This window comes from Panthera tigris, chromosome C2, assembly GCF_018350195.1.
Source record: "Panthera tigris isolate Pti1 chromosome C2, P.tigris_Pti1_mat1.1, whole genome shotgun sequence".
NCBI classification, from domain to species: Eukaryota; Metazoa; Chordata; class Mammalia; order Carnivora; family Felidae; genus Panthera; species Panthera tigris.
In genome coordinates this window covers 127,207,546-127,231,921 of record NC_056668.1, presented here as the reverse complement: position 1 = coordinate 127,231,921, position 24,376 = coordinate 127,207,546, and the positions used below count along the sequence as shown (strand labels likewise).

Here is a 24,376-nt window from a genome sequence, read left to right as displayed (position 1 = left end):
ACTTCTCTGAGCCTGTTTAATCATGTGTAAAATTGGAACGTAATGCTTATGTCCCAGGGTTGTTGTGAAGAGTGAGTTACTATTTAAGAATTCTCTTTGAAAACTTCCAATTGTATCTAAAACGATCCGTTATTTCAGTTTTTTCTTCTGTCATCCATAGTGACAGTTTCAAACCTTGGCTCCCGTTTCTCTGCCTAATGCCATCCCTTCTCAGCATTTAACCTCTTTTTTTCCTCTAAGAAATTGAAATATTGTTGAGTGCCCATTATGAACAAGACCCCTGATACATAAATAAAAGTAAACAGTCTTTTCTTCACATTTAGTATTTATGCTTGCCACATGTAGTAAGTAAAAAGAAAAATGGTTCTGCAAGGTTGGTAAGAAAAAACAGTAATCACCTGGCTTACCCCTCTGAAGCTGGAATTCTGGCTGCTTGGAAGCACTCATTTCAATGCCTTTAAGTCTTTTGGTATTCTCCCCATGTTTCTAAGTAACATTTGATACTGATTTTTTTTTTTAATTTTCAGTTTTAGCTATTTATCTAATGACTTGTTACTATGAAAGATAAGGGTTTTACTCTTTTACATACAATTTTCATCCCCTCATCCTGCCAGGATTGTATATCTTAATTTTTGGTTAGATCAGTATTTCATATTTACATCATTAAGATGGTAGATATTATTCACATCTGAGACAGATAGTCTAATGGTAAGCAGATTTCTTACATAATTTTTTGTTTTCCTGGGAATTAATAATTATCTCATTTTCATTTACTTTTTAAAAATGTACCTACCACTGATTCTTCCCAAACTCTCTGACCCAAGTGTAAGTCTTCTCTGTGTGTTCAGACATACCAGGTAATTTGTTTATTTTTTTTCTTTTTTGTGAAGATGTCTTTAGTGGAACTTGTCATTCTCGAATAAGGATAAGCAATGCTGTAGGCCTGCTGGAGAGCTGTGATTTTGGGAACTCCCTTCACCAGTATTCTAGAGTTTCTTATGCTTTTCTCCTTTTTGTCTTTGTATTCTGTCATATTCTTTATTAGTTTATTTCTTCATTTTTGGTAGAACATACTTTTGAGATCTTCTATGTCTAAAATAACCGTAGTCTCTTTTTATGTCAGATTGAGAGTTTTATCAGCTGTAGAATTCTGCTTTCAAAGTAAATTTTATACAGGATGTTTTTAGTTAAATACGAATCTTTTAGGCTTTAGCATCTGATAATGATAGACTGGTTAAATTTGACCAGCCCACCCACTGAGAATAACTAGGTAAGTTAGATTAAAAAAAAAAAAAAAAGTCTGCTTGAAGTAGAGTGCTAATAAACAAGCTGGTGAAGAATTTACCAGGCCAGGATCTGGGCTAAACGAGAGGTTGAGGCAGGAGCCCAGGGTTGGGGAAGTTATTAGCTGAACCTAGAGAAGGTAGCTCAGAGGATAGAGACTGAATGGGGTTTTTGATAACTTCAGGGAGCTAAGAGAATAAAAGATTTGGTGTCCAAAGCAGCTGTGAACCCCTCCTTACTGTGGGTTGGGACCTCAAAAGGCAGCACTAGGAAGAAGGATGGACTGGATATAAAACAGGCCCTCTTGAAATTGTCACTCAGCCACAGACATTTGGATCTTGAAACAGTTTAAGGTGACCCTAGAGTGCTGCTGTCCCTAGGCATCTCCAAAGTTCTAAGCCTTCCAGGAACCTGGAAGAAGCAAACTTAATTTTTTTCCAGAGGGAAAAAAACCCCACTGTTCTGGGGCTTGAATTATTTCTTCAAATAATTTTTGCAAATACAGTGCCTGATACCCACTCAGAAAGTGACCCCTGACACACAAGAAGATAAGCAACAAAAATGCGAAAAAGCAGAAGCGACAGAAGTTAGACACAGATACATGGCAAATCTAGATATTGGGCAAATACCATGCTCCAACTTTGCAATAGCTGTGTTCACTATGGTCAGGGAGGTAAAAGATAAGATTGAGCACTTCAAGAAAGAACTGAAAACTATATAAAAAATGAAATGAGGGGGAATTATAATATTGAAAAGTAAAATAACTCAAATTAAGGCCTTCAAGATTAAGAGATAATTAAGAGAGCTTGGATATAGGACAGAAGAAAATGTTTAGAATAAAGCACGGGCAAATGATGGAAAATATAGAGGGAAGATAAGAGAAAGAGGATCCAGTGAGAAAGTTTAATATGAGTGTTTTTGGAATCCCTGGAGGAGAAGAAAAGAGTATGAATGAGCAGAAGCAATATTTGAAGATAAATTAACCAAATGTGAGGAAGGCCATGTATTTTTGAAGTCAGAGAATCTCAAGCAAGATAATAAAAAGGTTAGTAAAAAGAAATATTTACCTATGTTGAAAGCTAAAGACAAAGAGGAAGTCTGAAAGCAATCAGAGAAAAAAAAGATTATTTAACAAGAAAAAAAGATTATCTATAAACAGCTCTGAACAGCTGACTTGTCAGCTAAAACAGTGGAAGTCGGAAGCCAATAGAGTGATCCTTACAAAGAAATGACTGTTCTCCCTTGCCAAACCAAAATCTATATCCAGAGTAAAGATGACATAAAGATATTTCAAATCAATAAAAATTGAGAGAATTTGTCATTGACAGACCAGCGCCAAGGAAATAGTAAATGTTCTTCAGGCAGATGGAAAATGATCTCAGTTGGAGTTGAGCAGATAAGGAAGAAATGTAAGACAACAGTAAATATGTGGGTAAATCTAAATGAACAGTGACTGTATGTAACAACAGTAGCCTTTTCAGTTTTACATATATGTGTAATTATGATGGCATTTAAGTCTGGTTGGGGTATAAATGGAATTAAAATATTTCTGTAGTCCTTGGGTTGCCTGGGCATTGGTAAAATGACTAACACTGGATTTGTTAAGTTGCAGACCTATGTTTTAATCTCGAGAGAACTATTAAAAGTATATATTGATATATTAATAGAGTATATATTTTCCAAGCTACTAGAGAGAGAATAATGAAATGATCAGAAGTTACCATTTCCAAAGAAGGCAGGAAAGGAGAGAAAAAGGATCTTAGTGCTTATTAACTACACATTGTACTTAATAAATGACAGATTTAAGGTTTCCTCTGCTATCTGAAGGTTCACCTTACACCACTTCTGCTTTTCAAAAGACTTAAGTTAGTACCTGTCTTTGCTAACTGAAAAAGCTGAAGAGGATTTTTACTTTTATGAAGTGATCATTGCTTCTTTGCTTTATGCCATCTTGGCTTGTAAACACAGGTTTCATGGGAAGGCTTTCAGATAGTGGGGGGATCCTTGCAGGTCCATTAAATGTAATTGCATAAAATGGCCTAATTAAAAGATACAAATTGTCCAACTGGATACAAATAATTAAACTCAATCATTTGGTGTTTATAAAGATGCACCAAAATTGAATTGTTCTTAAAAGAATTTTGTTTCTGTTTTTTCTAATTAAGATAAAACATTATGTTGATTTCAGGTATACAATGTAACGATTCAGTAGTTATGTATATTCTGAAGTGATCACCACAGTAAGTCTAGCTAACATGTGTCACCATACATGCTTACAAAATTTTTGTGTTTGTGATGAGAACTTTTTTCCCCCAAAGCTTTAGATGCCTCTATTTTCTCCTTTATTGATACTGCCTATTAGGATATGAATCTCTGAGGTTATTTGGTGATCAGTATTTTTATCTTATTTTATTTTAAATTAATACATACAATATTATATTAGTTGTAGGTATACAACATAACAATCTACACATTACAAAATGCTCACCATGATAAGTGTAGTTACCATCTGTCACCATACAGAGTTATTATAGTATTATTGACTTTATTCTCTATGCTGTACTTTTCATCCTTCTAGTTTATTTTATAATTGTAAGTTTGTAGCTCTTAATTCCCTTTGCCTATTTTGCCCATCCCCCTGCCTTCCTCACCTGGCAACTACCAGTTCTCTGTATTTATGAATTTGTTTCTGTTTGTTTTGTTTTGTTTTTTAGATTCCACATATAAATGGATGATGAGAACTTTTAAGATGTAATTGTCTTGTTTGCTTTTTTTTTTTTTTTTGAATGTTTATTTATTTTTGAGAGAGGGAGAGAGAGAAAAAGCACAAGTGGGGTAGGGGCAGAGAAAGGGAGAGAGAATTCCAAGCAGGCTCCATGCTTTCAGCATGGAGCCCGATGTGGGGCTCAGACCCACGAACCGTTGAGAACATGATCTGAGCTGAAGTTGGATGCTTAACCAACTAAGCCACCCAGGCGCCCCTGTTTACTTTGTTTTTTAACTTACTACATTGTGATTATTACCTCCTGTTCCCCATTCTCCCTCTCCCTCCTCACTTATTAATAGATGAAATTCTAACTGGTTATGGAGAGTTGTAGAGAGAGACTGATGGGTATTGATGGAGGTGAGGGCTGATAACTAGCTGTGGCTGGTATCAAGCCATTGAAAAATGGTTGGGATAATGCCCTTACTCTGGTTGCTGGAACTGATTTCTTTGAAGTGGGGTAAATGGTAAAGCAGGTTCAAGCCTCCTACTGTCTTTCCATCTAACATGACTATTCTGCACTTTGATTTCTATAACTTTTTCTTGAAGTCTTACTGATTTTTGTTCAATATTCTTAGTTTCCAAGGTTTTTACAACCTTGTATCTCTTAATTTTTTCATGAGTTTTTTTAAATAAAAAATGTTGGGGAGAGTAAGTCAAACAGAGCAAGTTTTCATGTAAATCTAGAAATTTTAGAAAGGTTCTGTTTTCCATTTTTTGTCAGTGTTATGGATTTTTAAGTAATTAGATGTTTGATTTCCTGAGAAGTGGGGTATTACCATATACAGTTGAGAACTTGTTTTTACGGGTAAGTGCAAAGGTTATTTCCTATTTCAATGTTTCAAGGATATTGTTTCAATGCCAATAATGAAAAATACTACACCTTTTGGCTTCTAGGTTGTAATGTTGCGTCAACAAGTAGAAGAACATGAAAAAGTTAAACAAGAGATGGCCATGGACTATAAGCAGGAGTTAAAGAAACTACATGAAGAAGTAAGATTTTAATTATGTGTTGCATAATTCTCTCTTTAACCCTTAGAATTTTGTTAACAGGCCTGTTTGGACTTCCCAAAATGAGAAGTGTATATATTCTCTGGGAGGTATAGGGTTAGAAATTTATTTCTTTGTTTTTAAATTCAGGCATAGAGTCTTGTCTAATTATATGTTTGATGCTATCTAAACAGGGATTCTAAAATGTGTTTCTCAGTTGAGTACTTGAAAGAAATAAAGCCGTTTTTGTATAATACTATAAAATATTGATACCAAGAACTTATGTAAAAAAATTTAATGTTTGAGTTAAATCAGCTAGATTTTAAATAATGGAGAATCCAAAGTTTTCAAAAACATTTTGGGATAAATAAGAAAAATAAAAATTGTAGCAACTCAATGTTGCTAATTAACTGAATGTTGAGTTAAATCAGCTAGATTTTAAATAATGAAGAATCCAAAGTTTTCAAAAGCATTTTGGGATAAATAACAAAAGTAAAAATTGTAGCAACTCAATGTTATTCTCCAGATTAGGAAAAAACAACAACAACCTGCTTTTATTTTTATTTAATTCCAAAGCATTCCTCTCCTGCTTACTGAATATCAGTGTTCCACAGGAGAATGACTCAAGAACCACAGGTCTAGAGAAAAGAAAAAAGAATTTTTATTTACTGCTTTTATCATGGGTGTGGTTTATGGGGTCCTTAAGTGCAAGGCTATTGTAATAAAAATTAAAGTTTTGTTTAAAAAATATTTTTCCCTTGATTTTTTTCTTTGATGCAATATCTTTCTGTTCTAGTGTTTATTTTTTATATGCAAGTTTGAATCTTTGTATTTAATTTGCAAATCTAACACGCTCAGTCTATTTTCAATAGTCCTGTTTAGCACTGCTCTTGCTTTCATAATACCAATTTGTTCCACCATGACTGTTTACAAATTCTTAAATTTTAAGTCTAGAAATAACTGTGTCTACAGTTAGGCAGACTGAAAAGAAGCTATGAAAGACTACAGAAAAAGCATATGAGGGACTTCAGAGGAAACACCAAAAATCACAGGGAAGATCGATCTGAAATTGAGAGGTTAACTGGAAAAATAGAGGTATGTTCATGGTAATAATTTCTTCATAGTGGTTGGCAGACTTCCTGTAGGAAGGTGCTCTTTCTAGAAATGGTACTAGTTCTGAACCTGGTTTTCTGCCGTCTCCAGGACTGGCGTGGAGCTATTTCAGAGGTACATCCTGTCATCACCTGGTCTCCTGTGGTTAATGGGGTTATTACCTATCAGTAGTTTCCAGTGGGGCACTACCACCCTTTGAGGGCATTTGGAAATGTACGGACACATTACTTTGGTTGTCCAAATGACTGGGAGTGAAACTGGTGTTTAGGGGACAGGGACTAGGGATTCTAAACATGCCCAGGGCCACACTACACAGGAAGGGTTACTGTCCCCAAAATGCCAATATTGAGAAACATTGACCACCAGTCATTACCAGTCCTCCATGGGCAGTGTCCTTGTCTTATTTACCACCTAATAGAATAGGGGTTAGTAAATGTTGAAAGTACTTGGCTTTTTGTACAGAGTACTGTGCATATCAGATTGCTTATCTTCAGTTCCCATTTAGATGTAGTAAGCCATTTACTCCCTTCTTTGCTAACTTTCTTTTTATTAAGGCAGAGTAACTCTGGTTATTGTGTATGTTGATTCCCAGAGGACCTAAGGGAGGTGGTGAGTTAACACTGCCAAGAGTGAAGGAAGAAACAGCATGAGGCTGTCACTCTTTTCCCTGGTATCTGCCTCTCCCCTCCTCTGTCTATGCCATTGGTCCTCCAGTGTACCAAGAATCACCAGAGTCCTCTTTAGGCTGTCAGAGATTCTGCTCCAGTAGTATGATGTGGGGCCTAGGAATCTGCATTTTATCTAGCTCCCCTGGGTGTTTGTAATTTGAGAAGTATTGTTCAACATCTCTCTATGATTAGTTACAATTTTCTCAGAGCATCTGTCACCCACAAATACCATTATTACTATTTAGAATTGTAATTTCTATAGTTAGTGTTCTTTTACATCATAATATTTTTATACATTTGAAGAGCCTAAACTCAGAGGACTATGCAGATACTGCTTCCTTTCCAGGCATCTTCAGCAATACCTGAGGTTTTCTCCCCAGACTCCTCATCTTCCTCTTGTTCCTCATTGCCACTTCTTGGCCATTCTCTTTTCTACCTTAAGACCCCATCTTTGATCTTCATGTCTTCAGCCTGTATCCCCTACCAATATACATACAACCAAAGTCGTCATCTTCTGATCCTTGGGTTATTTCCCTTAGAGGTTTCAGCTTCCAGGACACTGTCACTGTCTCCAACAATACACTTACCATAATTCTTAAAGATTTCAGTATCTACAAGGATGATACTTATATGACTCTGGTCTTTGAATTCCTTGTTGTTCTTTCCTCCATGGGCATATTGATCTCCTCCTTATCTCATCCACCCATTCCCGCTACTGTTCCTTAGGTGTCGTCATGACCAAACTTGCAACCCTCCTGGAATCACATTTTTAAGCATTTCATTCTTTGACTACCATCCTTCTCTTTTTAGCTCACTTCCTCTAGTCCCTTGACTCTCAATAGTCACTTGATCCCATCCCCAAGTGATTGAATTCTGCCACCTTTTCACTATCTCATGCCTTCATGTGTCAGTCATTACCCAGCTTCAATTCCATGGTAACATTCCTTATATTCCCCTTCAGCTCCTGTGTCCCTCTCTTACTTCATCATATGTGCTTGGCAAAACCATAACTCTAGTTAAATCCAGCTTTCTGCCCAGTCTCTACTTGCCATGTGTGGTAGACCGTGGCTGGAGAAAAACATAATTATGCTGACTGGCCTCATTTTAAATTCATGGTCACTTCCTCAAATAAGTCCTAATGCTACCCAGAAACATACTATATTTCCCTTCACTCTGCTACTTTCCATAATGACTATTTCATACTTTCTCTTTTCTCAAATTTCGACACTTTTTTCCACATTCTTATATTTGGGTGATGATCTTGCTTTCCATTTCATTGAGAAAATAGAAGCAATAAGAAGAGATTTTCACAGACTTCTGACACTATATCTTCCCACCTATTTGCATCTGTGCCCATATACTTTGCCTTCTTGCTGGTGGAACTGCCCGTACTCTCCCCGATCCTTACCCAAGACATGGCTCCAGCGATTCTTCTCTCTTCTGCATCCTCCCTTCTTTCATACTGGATATTTCCACCACCATCCAGATTTCTCCCCTCTTAAATCCTCTTTTGACCTCTCTTTCTCTGGATGCTGCCCCATTTTTTTCTTCATTTTTTAAAAATGTTTATTTGTTTTTGAGAGAGAGGGCAAGCAGGGTAGGGGCAGAGACAGAGGGAGACACAGAATCTGAAGCACAGAGCCCAACGTGGGGCTCGAACTTTTGAAATCATGCATGACCTGAGCTGAAGTCGGATGCTTGACTGAGCCACCCAGGCACCCATTTTCCTTTGTTTTATAACTAAACTACTTTAGGCATCTGTACTGGTCTCCAATTCCTCATTGTCCATTTTTCTTGCACCCACTCAATTAGGCTTTTGCCCCCTCAACTCTGCAGAAGCTATTTACTTGGAGGTCACCAATGACTTGTACCTGAAAATAGTTCCTTGATTTGACTTAGAGAACAGCCATACTTTCCTGGGCTTTCTCCTACCTTGTTAACCAGTCCTCTCAATCTCTTTTGATCCCCAGCCTTTTACCTTTGGAATACCCTAGGGTAGTGTCATTGGACCTCTTCTTTTTTCTATCCATGCTCCCTCCCTTGGTGATATCATCCAGTCTTGTAGTTTTTAGCACTGTATATATGTTGATAATTCCCACTTATATATATCCAGCCTTGACCTGTCCTTTTTGCTACAGAATAATTTTTCCAACTGCCTGTTTCAGCTGTTTCACATCTCCACCTTGATATCTAAAGCTGTGTCACACTTCATACTGGTTTTCTCTTCCCCATCTACCAACACCATTCCTGTTTTAGTTAATGGCAACTCCATTCCTCAACTTTTCAAGCCTAAAACCTTGGAGTCACCCTCGGCTTCTCTTTTCTCCACACAGCAGCCAGAATGATTCTGTTGTAATTATGTCAAATCATGTCCTCTCCTCTACAAAAAACCTTCTAGTAGCTTCTCTCAAAAGCTGAAGTGATCCTGATCACCTACACAATCTTGCTCCTTGTTAACTGACCTTTCTCTACCTACTTTTCCTTTTACTCCATTCAAGCCATACCTCATTGCTTGCCCTTAAACATACCAGGACATTTCTACCAGTTCAACCTTTGTACTTGCCTTTCCATCTTCCCAGAATAGTATGACTTCATCCCTATCTCCCTGGGAATTTAAATGTTACTCAGTCTGGCCATCCTTTTTTTAAAATTGCAACTCCCAACTCTGGGCACTGTGTGCTCCATCTTCTCTAAAATAGGTATTATCATGTAATGTATTATACAGTGAATGTGTTGTCTATTGCCAATTGAATGGGGCTAGGATTTTGTTTGTTTTTGTTAACTGTTGTATCCCCAATCCCTAAAATAGCCCCTGGCATATATAGGAGAATGAATGAATGAATGAATGAATGATTATCAGAAAGCTGGTTAACTGTGATTACCCCCAAGTTAGCATGAGACTTCTGGAGTTGAGGGTCCTAGAGAACAGTGATAGAAATCCCTTTGATTTTCATAACTCATAATTTCATATTTTATATGATCATAAATCATATTTTCATAATCATATTTTCATAAATATCGGGCTCATCTTCTTTGTTGCTCATGCAACTTGTAGTGACCCATCATTAATTTTGACTGTTCCACTTTGGGTTACAAATACCTGTTAAAATTTAGTACAGATCTCCCATTGTTATTCAAGTTCTTGCAGTTGTTCTGTTGAGATGGTAAAAATCTGGATATCAAAGGGTATTCTGCTTTAGGAATCTATTTGGTTCCTGAATTTCAGATACTGAGAAGAATTGGGCTACGGAGGGACTTACCTGAAAATTTATTTGATCTGTTCAATTTCTGTGTTTGGATATCAAGAATTGGTAGCAGGATCTCCTCATAATCATATTTTGAAATTTTAGTTCTCTTCAGATCAGTTTTCTGAAGAACATCACAAAAAATGATAACAACCTTTAGGTGGCAGCAAATCTGTGAAAACCATCGTGGACCCAGTATTCAGCATCTGTGCTTCATACTCTTCACCATTAGGGTGTTAAATTTAGAGAGACAGATCTCCAGAGGCTCAGTATGTCAGGAATTTAGTGTTGCTCTCCAGTTCTATCAGCTAAGTGAGTAATGGAGCTCCTGCTGGGGAGTAAGGTGTGTGTATACCCAGGAACGAGGGGAAAAATTAAAGTAAGAATGAATCTGGGAAGCATGACAGTAAGGAGAAGCACTTAGAAGTTAAGTATCTTAATTGCCTCTTCAGGAATTTCGTCAGAAATCACTGGACTGGGAGAAGCAACGCCTGATTTATCAGCAACAGGTATCTTCTCTGGAAGCACAGAGGAAGGCTTTGGCAGAACAATCAGAGATAATTCAGGTAGGTTTAAGCCATTTTAAAAAAAGAGGCGGAGAAGTCTTGATGACATTGGCACTAGCTGAACGCAGTACACGGGTGCTCTCTCATATCTGCTCACGTCTTTGTGCCACGTGCTCCTTTGCCTGCTCCCTCCCTCCCTTGTGTTCTCTTGCCCTCTCACTCTGTGGCTGTCTGGTTCTCCTGATCACTACATGCTCACGTTCACGTCATTCTCCTAATCTTGGTCTTCCCTTTTTCTCCCCCTCTGTCCTTCCCCTTCTCCCTCTCTCTACCTCTGTTCTTTCTCTGTTTTCTTTTCCATTTCTTTAGTGTTTGGCTGTTTCTGGCTCTTGCCTTGGCTCCACTTCTGTGTCTCGCTCTGTTTCTGATAGCTGGGGTACCTTGGCTGAGATGCCTCCGCCAGGGAGCCTCAGATCGGCTGCTGTTTGCATACAGATACTAAGAGATTCATACTGCACTGATGTGCATACTAACCAGAAGTATCTTTGTGGTGACAGATACTTTTTAGAACTGTAGTAAAAACCTTTTTTTAAATGAACTGGTGGCTTAAGCAGAACTAAAAAATTGCTACCTAATTTGGGGATATTGCTTCTTAGAATACACTCATTTTGTATGCTTTTCCAATTAAAAACCAAGAACATAAAAGGAAATGAACATAGAGGGGAGTAAATATTTGTGACCATTCATTGTGTGCCAGACACAGTCTCAGTGCTTCTTCTAGAAGCAGTTATCTGGAATATATTGTTCTGTGTTATCTCTTTCATTTGATAATCTGTCAAGGTTGGTAGTTATCTCCGTCTTACAGAATAAGGGAATTACTGGAGAAATTATAAGAGCTGAAGGAAAACCTTAAAAAAATATATTTAAAAAAAAGTCTGCATTATTTTCTGCTTTAAGTCTCAGTAATGTTTTGGCTTTTAATCATTCCCCTGAAATAACAGCTGGCTGATAAAGTACCATGAATGCTGTGCTGTGAGTAACTCTGGTCAGGTGGCACAAGGGGCCTCCAGCATCCTCAAGGAGGAAAATTATTTACTACACTGCAGCAAGCTATGCTGTCAGAGTGGGCCAATAAAATCCTGGATGTCTAGACCAGAGTTTTTTTTTTTTACCTGAATGCTAAAGCACTGTGCAAACATAAATAGTTATAAGATATTGTTAAATTCTTTTTTTTTTTAATGTTTATTTATTTTTGAGGGAGACAGAGCTCCTCCAGGGGAGGAGCAGAGAGATAGGGAGACACAGAATCAGAAGAGGCTCCAGGCTCCGAGCTGGCAGCACAGAGCCTGACACAGGGCTCGAACCCACAAACTGCGAGATCATGACCTGAGCTGAAGTTGGACATTTAACCGACTGAGCCACCCAGGTGCCCCTATTATATTCTAATTGTAACCTTCAGGTTGGAAAAAAAAAAAAAAAAAAAGGAATCACATCCTACTTTTTAGTTCTCAATTACTCATCTGTGGAGTGTGCTTACTATTGATTGCAAATCCTTTTTTCAAATTACTATTGTGATTACTCTGCATAATTAAACCTCATTGTTGGTAAAAGTGAGATTTTTATTTACCATAATTCAGCTAGGCTAGAAGAAGCAGCCTTTAAAAAGCCAGCACTTGTTTTCCCTACTGAGGGTGTTTGAATTATTCTTCTGATACTCTGCCTGCTTAACTCAAAAAATGTTATTGATAATATATTTCTCTTTCTTCCTTAGCAAACTAAACAAAATTAAATCTTCATGTGATTCAGTATGTGGCAGTGCTGTGTGAGCGTCATTAAAAAAAAAGAAAAAAACTTTTAAATGAATTTCTGTATAGTTGTTACCCAACATTAGATGGTTACCATCATTTTGCCAGTCTTTTTTTTTTTTAATTGTGGTAGAAAACACTTTAAAATTTACCATGTTAATGATTTTAAAGGGTATGGTATAGTAATGTTAACTATATGCGTAGAGTTGTGTAACAGGTCTCTAAAACTTTTCTCACTTGCAAAACTAGGCTCTGTACCCATTGAACAACAGCTCATTTTGCTAGTCTTATTTCATCCTTCTCCACTTTTTTATCTTTGGCTGGAATATTGCAAAGCAAATTACAGAAATTGTCATATTTCCCCACAGATAAGGACTTTAAAAAATTATGATATACTAGTACTACATTAACAGAATAAATGATCTATTAACATAATTTAATGCTTACTCTGTTCGGACTTCCCCAGTTGTCTGAAGTTACGTCTTTTTACAGTTGGATGTTTGAATTGGAATCCAGTCAAGGTTGACACATTACATTTTGGCGATATGTGAATCACCATTGAATAATAAAGGCAGAAAATCTGGGTGATTGGATAAATGGATATCACATCTACACTTCCCCAAGTTTTTAAAAACTCTTGATGTAGACTTTTTTCTTATCCATTTTTTAACATTTAAAAGTGGAGTTCATAGTAACTTCTCAATCTTTGAGTCATTTATTTGTTCAGGTTCTTTCTTCTGGTCAGCTATTAAAGTTACATAATACATGTTCATTTTAGAAAAATGAGAAAATGTGGATGACATGAGAAGTAAATAAAATAACCCATAATTCTGTCCTTTAGAGAGTTAGTTACCATGATTTACATGTTGGTATAAATTTCTTCCAACTTTTACTATGCTTATCTGCAGTTATATACTGCAGTCATGTACCTTTAGTAGGAAAACGTTATGTGTGTGTGGGAATATGTATCCTTGGTTTTTAGATTCCACATATAAGTGAAATCATACAGTTTTTGTCTTTCTGTCTGACTTATTTCACTTAGCATAATGGCCTCTAGGTCCATTCATGTTGTCACAGTGGCAAGATTTCATTTTTTTTATGGCAGTAATATTCCATTATAATAGAATATGAATATATATGCACACACCCCACATCTTCTTTACCTGTTTATCTATTAATGGACACTTAGGTTGTTTCTATGTCTTGGCTGTTACAAGCAGTGCTGCAGTGAACATAAGGGTACATACATCTCTTTGAGTTGATATTTTTGTTTTCTTCAGCTAAAGACCCAGGAGTGGAATTACTGGATCACATGGCAATTCTATTTTTAATTTGTTGAGGAGCCCTCAGACATTTTTCTGTAGTGGCTGCACCAATTTATATTCCCACCAGCATTGTATAATGTCTCCCTTTTCTCCACTCAGTAATACTTGTCTTTTTGATACTAGCCACTCTGACAGGTGTAATGTGATACTTCATTATGATTTTGATTTGCATTTCTCTGATGATAAGTGATGTGTAGCATCTTTTCATGTGCCTGTTGGCCATCTGTATGTCTTTGGAAAAATGACTATTCGTTTTTATTTTATTTTATTTTATTTTATTTTATTTTATTTTATTTTATTTTCCTCTGCCCATTTTAAAATCAGGTTTGGTTTTTTGATATTAAGTTGTGTAAGTTATTTATATATTTTGGATTTTAACTCCTTATCATATGTATGACTTGCAAGTATCTTCTCCCATTCAGCAGATTGCCTATTTGTTTTGTTTATGGTTTCTTTTATTGTGGAAAATGTTTTTAGCTTGATGTAATTCCATTTGTATATTTTAGCTTTTGTTGCCCTTGCCACAGGAGACTGGTCCAAAAAAATATTGCTAAGACTGATGTCAGAGCTTACTGCCTGTGTTTTCTTCGAGGAGTTTTATGGTTTCACTTTTTATGTACAAGTCTTTAATCTATTTTGAATTTTTGTATGAAGTGTAAGATAGTGGTCCAGTTTCATTCTTGTGCACGTAGCTGTCTAGTTTTCCCATCATTTATTGAAGAGACTGTTTTTCCCCTTTGTATGTTCTTGTCTCCTTTGTCATAGATTAATTGACCATATAAGCATGGGTTTGCTTCTGGTTTCTATTCTGTTCCATTGATATATGTGTCTGTTTTCATACTGGTATCTTACTGCATTAGTTACTATAGCTTTGTAGTATAGTTTGAAATTAGGGGGCATGATACGTCCTGCTTTGTTCTTCTTTCTTAAGATTGCTTTGGCTACTTGGCATTTTTTGTAGTTCCATAGAAATATTACGATTCTTTGTTATAGTTCTGTGAAAAATGCCATTGATATTTTGATGGGGATTGCATTGAATTTATAGATTGCTTTGGGTAGTATAGACATTTTAATTCTTTTAATTTATGAGCATGGAATATATCTTTCTATTTATGTTGTTTTCAGTTTCTTTCATCAATGTCTTACGGTTTTCAGTGTACAGATCTTTCACCTTATTGATTAAATTTATTCTTAGGTGTTTTATTCTTTTTGATGCAATTGTAATTGCAATTATTTTTGCAGTGGCATTTTTCTGATAGCTCATTATTAGTGTGCACAAATACACTACTATGTTAGTATGTTAATTTTGTATCCTACAGCTTTACAGAATTCATTTATTAGTTCTAGCAGTTTTTTCTGTAGTCTTTAGGGCTTTCTTTATGTAGTGTCATGCTATCTGCAAATTGTGACAGTTTTACTTTTTCCTTTCCAATTTTGATGGCCTTTTATTTCTTTTTCTTGACTAGTCACTGTGGCTAGGACTTCTAACACTATGTTGAATAAAAGTGGTGAGAGTGGGCATCCTTGTCTTACTCCTGATCTTAGAGGAAAAGCTTTCAGCTTTTTACTATTGAGTAAGTAGGTTAGCTGTGGATTTGTCATTTATGCCCTTTATTATGTTGAGATATGTTTCCTGTATATCCACTTTATTAGGAGTTTTTATCATAATGGATATTGAATTATCAAATGCTTTTTCTGCGACTATTGAGATGATCCTGTGATTTTTATCTTTCATTTTGTGGTGTCTCACATTGATTGGTTTGCGGATATTGAACCATCCTTATGTTCCTGGAATAAATCCCATTTGATCATGATATATGATCCTTTTAATGTATTGTTGAATTCAGTTTGCTAATATTCTATTGAGGATTTTTGCATCTGGGTTCATCAGGGATGTTGACTTGTAAATTTCTCTTTTTTTGTGGTGTCTTTGGTTTTGATATTAGGGTAATTAATGCTGGCCTCATAAAATGAATTTGGAAGCATTCCTTACTCTTCAGTATTTTGGAATAATTTGAGAAGGGTAGATACTAACTCTTGTTTAAATGTTTTGTAGAATTCACCTATAAAGCCGTCTAGTTTTGGACTTTTGTATTTTGGGAGTTTTAAAATTACTGGTTCAATTTCACTACTTGTAGTTGGTCTATCCAGATTTTCTATTTATGTGTGACTTAGTCTTGGAAGGTTGTGTGTTTCTAGGAATTTATCCATTCAAAGTTTTCCAGTTTGTTGGCATGTAATTGTTTGTGGTATCCTTTTATGATCCTTTGTATTTTCTGTGGTGTCATTTGTAACTCTTTTATTTATTTGTCCTTCTCTCTCTTTTGTTTTTTTTCTTATGAATATGGCTGGAGGTTTATCAGTTTTATTTATCTTTTCAAAGAACCAGTTTTTAGTTTCATTGCTATTTACTGTTTTATTTAAGTCTCTATTTAATTTATTTCCTCTGACCTTTATTATTTCTTCCTTCTACTAACTTTAGGCTTTGTTCTTCTTTTCCTAGTTCCTTTATGTGTAAAGTTAGATTGTTCATTTGAGATTTTTGTTTCTTGACATAGGCCTCTATCTTTAAGAACTTCCCTCTTAAAACTACTTTTGATACATTGTTTCCATTTTCATTTGTTTCAAGGTATTTTTTTCTTTCAATTTTGTTGTTGTTGTTGTTGTTGACCTATTAGTTGTTTATAGCGTGTTGTTTAGTCTCCAGGTGTTTGTGTTTTTTCCAATTTTCTTCTTGCAGTCAATTTCTATTTTCATGTTATTGGGGTCAGAAAAGATGCTTCGTATGATTTCAATCTTATTGAATTTATTGTGGTTTGTTTTGTGGTTTGACATGTGGTCTGTCCTGGAGAATGTTCCATGTACACTTGAGAAGAGTGTATTTTGCAGTTTTTGGATGACATGTTTCGTTTATGTCTGTTAAATCCATCTGGTCTAATGTGTCCTTTAAAGCCAGTGTTTACTTACTGGTTTTCTGTCTGGCTAGTCTATTCATTCAGGTAGGGTGTTAAAGTCATCTACTATTTATTATATTACTGTCAGTTCTCTCTTTATGTCATTTAATCTTTTCCTTATTATGTAGGTGCACTAAGCATTTTATAATACAATATTTTATTTAACTTTCACGCTTAAGATTTTCCTTTTTATTTTTTATTTTTTTAAAAAATTTTTTTAACGTTTATTTATTTTTGAGACAGAGCATGAACGGGGGAGGGTCAGAGAGAGGGAGACACAGAATCTGAAACAGGCTCCAGGCTCTGAGGTGTCAGCACAGAGCCCGACGCGGGGCTTGAACTCACGGACCGTGAGATCATGACCTGAGCCGAAGTCGGCCGCTTAACCGACTGAGCCACCCAGGCGCCCCAAGATTTTCCTTTTTAAATATGACAAATCAACAAATGTATAGTAATAATGATTGCAAAGGAGTCCAGTCTACTATTAAGTGTACCATAATTTACGTAACCAATCCCTAATTATAGAGCATGTAGTGTTTTTACTTTTTCACTCTTGTAAATAGTGCTTGGTTGAATGTCTTTATATAAACATCTAGGAGAATATGTCCATTTATATTCTTAAGAAATGGCCCTAGAAGTGAAATTGCTGCATCCGTGTAGTTGTCTTAAAGATTTTAATATATATTGGCAAAGTACTCTCAAAAGTTTTGTTGATACAGACTTTCACCAGCAGTGTTTGAGATTGTCCATTTTCTCACACTTTACCAATGTTGGGCACTATTATTTCTTTTAATTTCCCCTACTTCTAGACTTGTCTTTGCCAATCTTATAGGGGAAAAAATATGGTATCTGATTATTTGTTTTTAATTTGCATTTCTTTAATTATGAATTAGGGTGAGCATTTTTTCATGTACTTGCAGGCATTTCCAGTTTTTATAAATGTTTTATGTCCTCTGCCCATTTTTCTTTTAGTATATTTATATTTTACTATTTTGAAATAGCTCTTCATACATTACCTATATTATTAGCCCTTAGCCGTTTTGTTGCAATTGTGGATATTTTCCTATTTGACCTTAATTTTTGCCTAATAGTTTTTTTTGGAAATACAGTTGTTTCATAAACAATTACTTAGAATTGCTTAGTTCTATTAATTTTTTCTTTAGGGTTTCTGTCTTTGATGTCATACTATAAAGCCTTATCTAAGCCAAGATTTCTTCTGCTTTATAATTTCTTTTTTATATATTTGATCTGAAAATTATTTTGTGACATGGTATTTGATACGCTAATCTTTTTTTTTTCTAAATGGTTATCCACATAATTTATTGACTGTTAGATTTTGAGAACTTGACAGAACGAATCTAAAATTGATGTGGAAAAATAAATGAATGGTACTAGGCAACATTTTTTAAAAAGAGGGTGATGTTCTATCAAATATTAAAAAATACAGTTGCTAAACAACATGACATTAGATACAGTGATAGAATGATGGTTACATTTGCATAGGAAAGGATCCATTTAGTCACTGAAACATAAGGTTATTTCTGTGTGGAAGGCAAGCAATCACCGGCTGCTTTCTCTCTTGCCCATATACAAGTGTTGAAAGGAGATATTAAGGGAAATCTTAGAGAACATTAATAACATTAAAAAAATTAAAATATTAAACCAGCACAGAGTATAAAATATTTAGCCCATAAATGGTATGTGAGAAAAATAGAGGCTGCATTAAATATATATGTTTTCCTTTTGAAATATTTAGATGAGCTGTATGATATTGTACGAGTCAGTTCTAAATCCACTTTTCAATTATGTATGTGTGAGTATAAATGTAATATTTTTTAAAGCATCATATTTCTCTCACAACTTACAAAGAAAAGATGATCCTAACTCAAATGTTAATCCGTTGTCTAGGGAGAATTATCCGAGTTAATTAAATTGGCTCAGACCTACTGTTTTAAAGTTTGTGGTGACATAGACACGACAGTGATAAGAAGGTGTTACTGGAAGCGGTTCTCTTAATGGGCTCGTCAAGCTGCTACTTGGTGGAAATGCTGCAAGGCTGTGGCTGCGCTGACACATTTGGAGTTGACACTGATGGGGAGGTTGGTGAAGATGGATCCCGCCGTGGCCATAGCTTCATACTGGGATCCTTTGGAAAATAAAAGGCCCTTGTTTCACATGACACTGTTCTCAGGAATCTTGGCGGTCTGGGAGAGCCACACCCTTGAAGCACCAGGATTATAGACCTCAACCCAGCGAAGGATTTGACTGCAACCCTGGTTCCTAGCCCCTTCCTTACTCTTGCACTTCAGCTGCACACCATTGGCTTTTATTTCCATCTCCCTGACAGAAATGGTCTTTTTAATTGTTTCTTTACCTTGAACACCTCTGCTGTGAGCTCTGTTGTTGAAATAATCTCACTCATTCCAATAGAATAGTTAGGATGCCACATGTTAGATTAATAAGAGGAAGTTCTGGATTCTAGTTCAAAAACTTAATGGCAGTGGTTAGTGCAAAAAAAAAAAAAACAGTTCAGAAATATATCGCCTTCAGATACCTCTAACTCTAGATATTTGAGAGAAATAGTCATTACTTTAGAAGTGATTTATATGATTGCTTCTGACTGTTAGTATTGGAAGAGGTATTTTTGAGATATTCTAGTGTAGTTCTGTTCAGTGGAAATGTAATGAGAATTACATCTGTAACTTCAGATTTTCTTGGCAGTCACATTTAAAAAGTGAACAGAAAGAGGTGAAATTCATATATTTAAGTCAGCATACCAAAAAATATCATTGAAGCATTTACATTTTTTTTGTTGACTGAGTCTTTGAAATCCAGGATGTAGTTTACGGTTTGTGTACGTCTCCTTTCAGACTACAGTCCAGGTGCTCAGTGGCCACACATGACTGGTGACTGCCATATTGGACTGCACAGGCCAAGTGTGTTAACTCTAGTTAATGAAAATTGAGACTTTGTACTGGAATGATTAGGTACTTCTTACTGTGCTTAAACACTGTACTTGTGTGTGACTGAAATAGTGAATCAACAAAAGAAGGTGGGTCCTTGATTCCTTACAACTAAGAAATTGGTGAGTTTTTAAGTATCAGATCTAGACTCACTGGTTAAAATATAACTTAGTTAAATTGTGACTCCAGCCTTGAGTTTAAGAACTCAGATTTGAACTAAATAGTATTAAATAGCTATTGCAGTGTTAAAAAGACAGTGTTAGTGTTTTGCAATTATGAATTCTTTCATCCTGAGAGGCCATTTGGGCAGAGGTTTTCTAGCTGTGTTCTGCCAAGGCCGGGGGCTGCCGTGCAGTTTAAGATGGGCTTGGGGAGGTTCGGCCATCTCAGCAAGTTGGGCCCCCTCACTTTCCTCCTCACCCTCATGGCCCAGTCTCTTCAATTATTTATTCTGCACAAGATTCTGTAGAAGAGTTTCCCTTGAGGAAAAAAAAAAGTTTATATTGTATTTTAAAAGTTTGGAAACTGTTGCATGCTTGGCAGTTGTTTTTACAGATCTAAAAATTCTTTGATATCCTTCTTTCACACTATTTTATGAATCTGGCAGAAAAAGGTTTTGGTTCTTTATGCTGGAATCTTGATCTATAATTTACACAAATACTATTTGTCTGTCTCTTTGCCTTTCTCCTTCCAGCCTTTCTCTGGCTTATGAGCATTATTGAGCATGTACTTGTGTGACCACAGTATAGGATTTTGGCCCTGTACAGTATACAATAAAATCTTTCATCTGTAGCATATTGATTTCTCAGAAACATTTCAGCTTAAATTAAAAAACATTTTTTTAATGTTTATTTTTGAGAGAGAGAGAGAGAGAGAGAGAGAGAGCGAGCATGAGCGGGGGAGGGGCAGAGAGAGAGGGAGAGACAGAATCTGAAGCAGGCTCCAAGCTCCGAGCTGAGCTGTCAGCACAGAGCCCGACGCGGGGCTTGAACCCACGAACTGTGAGATCATGACCTGAGCTGAAGTCGGACACTTAACCACTGAGCTACCCAAGTGTCCCATCAGCTTAAATTTTTAAAATAAAATTGGATACCTTTACCTTTTAAAAATACTTACAATTAGGGAAGTTTGACTTACACAGATGCATTATGTCCATCTTCGGTATGTAGAGGAAGTACCTATCTGGATGCAGGGTTAACACTTGTGAAAACTAGAAAGTTGGGAATTAAAAACTAGTATAGCTGGGATACATAGCCTAGGAATTACCTAAGTCTGCAGGAACTTTATACTGCAGGTCTGTGAGACAGTCACTAAAGTGGCGTTATTTGTATGTACCTCAGTAGATAAATCACTAGAAGAAACTAATTTGAGTGCAGTATGTTTAGTGAAGTCTTTTAGCTCAGGGAATGTCTAAAAATTGGTGACAGAACCAATCCTTTCTCTCCTCCAAGCACAGCACCTTTTTCCTCGAGGAACAAAATTCCCCAGTTCCCTCTACCCCAAATTTAAACATTTTGTGGTCAGTTTGAATCATCTGAATATGCATGTTTGTAATGTATCTGAAAATACAGAATAATTAACTACATGCAGCATGTTCTAGGGTGGGGAGAGAGGAGAATTTGATCTGGAAATTTAAGATGTTTAGTGATTAAAAAAATGTTTATGAGCTTCCATAAGAAATAAAATAATGCATTATAGTTTCTATTTCCTATGTTGTAAAGAGGAGAGAAATCCTGTTTTCATATATGATGACTCGTAGATGCAGTTAAACTTCTGTGCAATGGGTAGAATAATGCAGCTGTCTTTGCAGTAAATGGGTAGCATCTCTTCTCCTGAGGAATCCCTTTACTTTCTCAATTTTTTATTACCCCTTCTTCTCAAGATATTTATTATATAATTATTAAGACTTTATTTTTTTAATGATTTAAAAAAAATTTTTTTTTAATGTTTATTCATTTTTTGAGAAAGAGATGGAGACAGAGCGCGAGGGGAGGAGGGGCAGAGATAGAGAGAGACACAGAATCTGAAGCAGCTCCAGGCTCTGAGCTGTCAGCACAGAGCCTGATGTGGGGCTCAAACCCACGGACTGAGAGATCGTGACCTGAGCCAAAGTCGGATGTTTAACCGACTGAGCGCCTCCCCTCTGCCCCAGGCGCCCCAAGACTTTATTTTTTTAAAAGCAGTTTTAGATTTACAACAACATTAAGAGGGAGGTACAGAGATTTCCTGTATCGCCGCCTCCATTACCAACATCACTCACAAGCATGCTACATTTGTTACTAAGGATGAACTTACATTCACACATCCTGGTCACCCAAAGTCCATAGTTTACTTCAGGGTTTATTCTTGATGTGTATGGCCTATGGGTTTGTACAAATGTGTAATGACATATACCGTCATTGTAATAGCATACAGAGTATTTTCACTGCCATAAAAATCCCTCTGTGCTCTGCCTATTCATCTCTCCCCTCCCTCCACATCTCCATAATCACTGATTTTATTGTCTATATAGTTCTGCTTTTTCAAGAATGTCATATAGTTGGAATCATATAGTATGTAGCCTTTTGAGACTGGCTTCTTTTACTTAGTAATGTGCATTTAAAGTTCCTTCATGTCTTTTCATGTCTTGGTAGCTCATGTTTTTAGTGCTGAATAATATTCTATTCTTTGGATATACCAAAGTTTATTTATCCACTCATCTACTGAAGGACATTTTGGTTGCTTCCAAGTTTGGGCATTTATAAATAAAACTGCTGTGAACATACATGTGCAGTTTGTTGTGAAAACAATGTTTTCAGCTTCTTTGGGTAGATGCCAAGAAATACAATTGTTGGATTGTGTGGTAAGAGTATATTAAATTTTGTAAGAAAACACTAAGTTGCCTTCCAAAAAGTCTGTAACATTTTGCATTCATACCAGCAGTGTATGAGAGGTCCTGGTGCTCTACATCCTCACCAGATTTTGGTATCATCAGTGTTCCAGATTTTGGTCATTCCAGTAGATGTATAATTATTGTATTAATATGCATTTCCCTGATGACATCTAATGTAGATCACCATTTCATATGTTTATTTGCCTCTGTATATCTTTTTTGGTGAGATGCCTTTTCAGGTCTTTGGCCCATTTTTTAACAGGGTTGTTTGTTTCCTTATTCATAAGTTTTAAGAATTCTTACTCTAATTTCTCCCGGTCTATGGCTTGTCTTCTCATTCTCTTGATATTGTCTTTCACTGAGTGGAAGTATTCAGTTTTAATCAAGTTCACCTTATCAGTTCTTTCTTTCAGGGCTCATATCTTTAGTGTTGTATTTAAAAAAACATTCCTATACCCAAAGTTATCTAGGTTTTCTTCTATGCTATCTCCTAGGAGTTTTATAGTTTTGCATTTTACATTCACATCTTTGATCCATTTTGAGTTGATTTTTGTGACAGGTAGAAGGTCTTGTCTAAATTTATTTTTTTGCTTGTGGATGTCCAGTTGTCCCAGCACCATTTATTGAAGAAACTGTCTTTGTTCCATTGTATTGCCTTTGTTCCTTTGTCAAAGTTCAGTGGACTGTATTTATGGGGGTCCATTTCTGGACTCTGTATTCTGTTCCATTAAACTTTTTGTCTGTTTTTTCACTAGTACTATACTCTCTTGATAACCATAACTTTATAGTAAATCTTGAAGTCAGGTAGCATCAGTCCTCCAACTCTTTTCTTTTTCTTCAATATTGTTTTGGCTTGTCTGAGTCTTTTGCGTCTCCATATAAACTTTGGAATCAGTTTGTCAATATTCATAAATAATTTGCTTGGATTTTGATTGTGATTGTGTTGAATCCATAGATCACATTGGGAAGAACTGACATCTTGACAATATTGAGCCCTCCTATCCATGAATATGAAATATCTCCCCGTTTATTTAGTTCTTCTTTGATTTAATTCATCAGAGTTTTGTAGTTTCCCTTATACAAATCTTGTGCTTATTTTGTTATATTCATACTTTAATTTTTTCAAATGTTAATGTAAATAATGTTGTGTTTTTAATTTAAATTTCACATGTTCATTGTTGGTACGTAGAAAAGTGACTGACTTTTGTGTATTAACCTTCTATCCTGTAACCTTGCTATAATTGCTTATTAATTCCAGGAAGGTTTTTTTTTTCTTTTTTCTTTAAGTTTTTATTTTAATTCCAGTTGGTTAACGTACAGTGTTATATTAGTTTCAAGTGTAGAACACAGTGATTCAACAATTCTGTGTATCACCTTGTGCTCCTCGTGACAAGTGCACTCCTTAATTCCCATCACATATTTAAGCCATCCCCCATCTTTCTCCCCTCTGTTAACCATCAGTTTTTATCTATAATTAACAGTCTGTTTCTTGCTTTGTCTCTCTTTTTTCCCTTTGCTCATTTGTTTTGTTTCTTAAATTCCACATATGAGTGAAATTATATGATATTTGTCTTTCTCCGACTGACTTATTTCTCTTAGCATTATACTCTCTAGCTGCATCCACATCATTGTAAATGGCAAGATTTCATTCTTTTTTATGGCTGAGTACTATTCCATGGTGTGTGTGTGTGTGTGTGTGTGTGTGTGTGTACACACCACATGTTCTTTATCCATTTATCAATCAGTGGATACTTGGGTTGCTTCCGTATCTTGGCTATTGTAAATAATGCTGCTAGAAACGTAGGGGTGCATGTATCCCTTTGAATTGGTATTTTTGTATTCTTTGGGTGAATATCCAGTAGTGTGATAACTGGATTGTAGGCCAGT

At 35.9% G+C, this 24,376-nt stretch overlaps 1 protein-coding gene across 7 annotated transcripts in view; it reads left to right on the top strand.

Annotated features, from left to right (window-relative positions):
* Positions 1–24,376, top strand: part of CEP63 (centrosomal protein 63) — a 62,639-nt gene that overhangs the window by 16,363 nt on the left and 21,900 nt on the right. For all 7 annotated transcript variants that reach the window (XM_007087403.3, XM_007087404.3, XM_042998775.1 and 4 more), the window contains 3 exons: positions 4,946–5,041; positions 6,011–6,133; positions 10,517–10,630. In XM_007087403.3, coding sequence (XP_007087465.2) covers positions 4,946–5,041; positions 6,011–6,133; positions 10,517–10,630 — 333 coding nt within the window. The remainder of the gene's footprint in view (positions 1–4,945; positions 5,042–6,010; positions 6,134–10,516; positions 10,631–24,376) is intronic.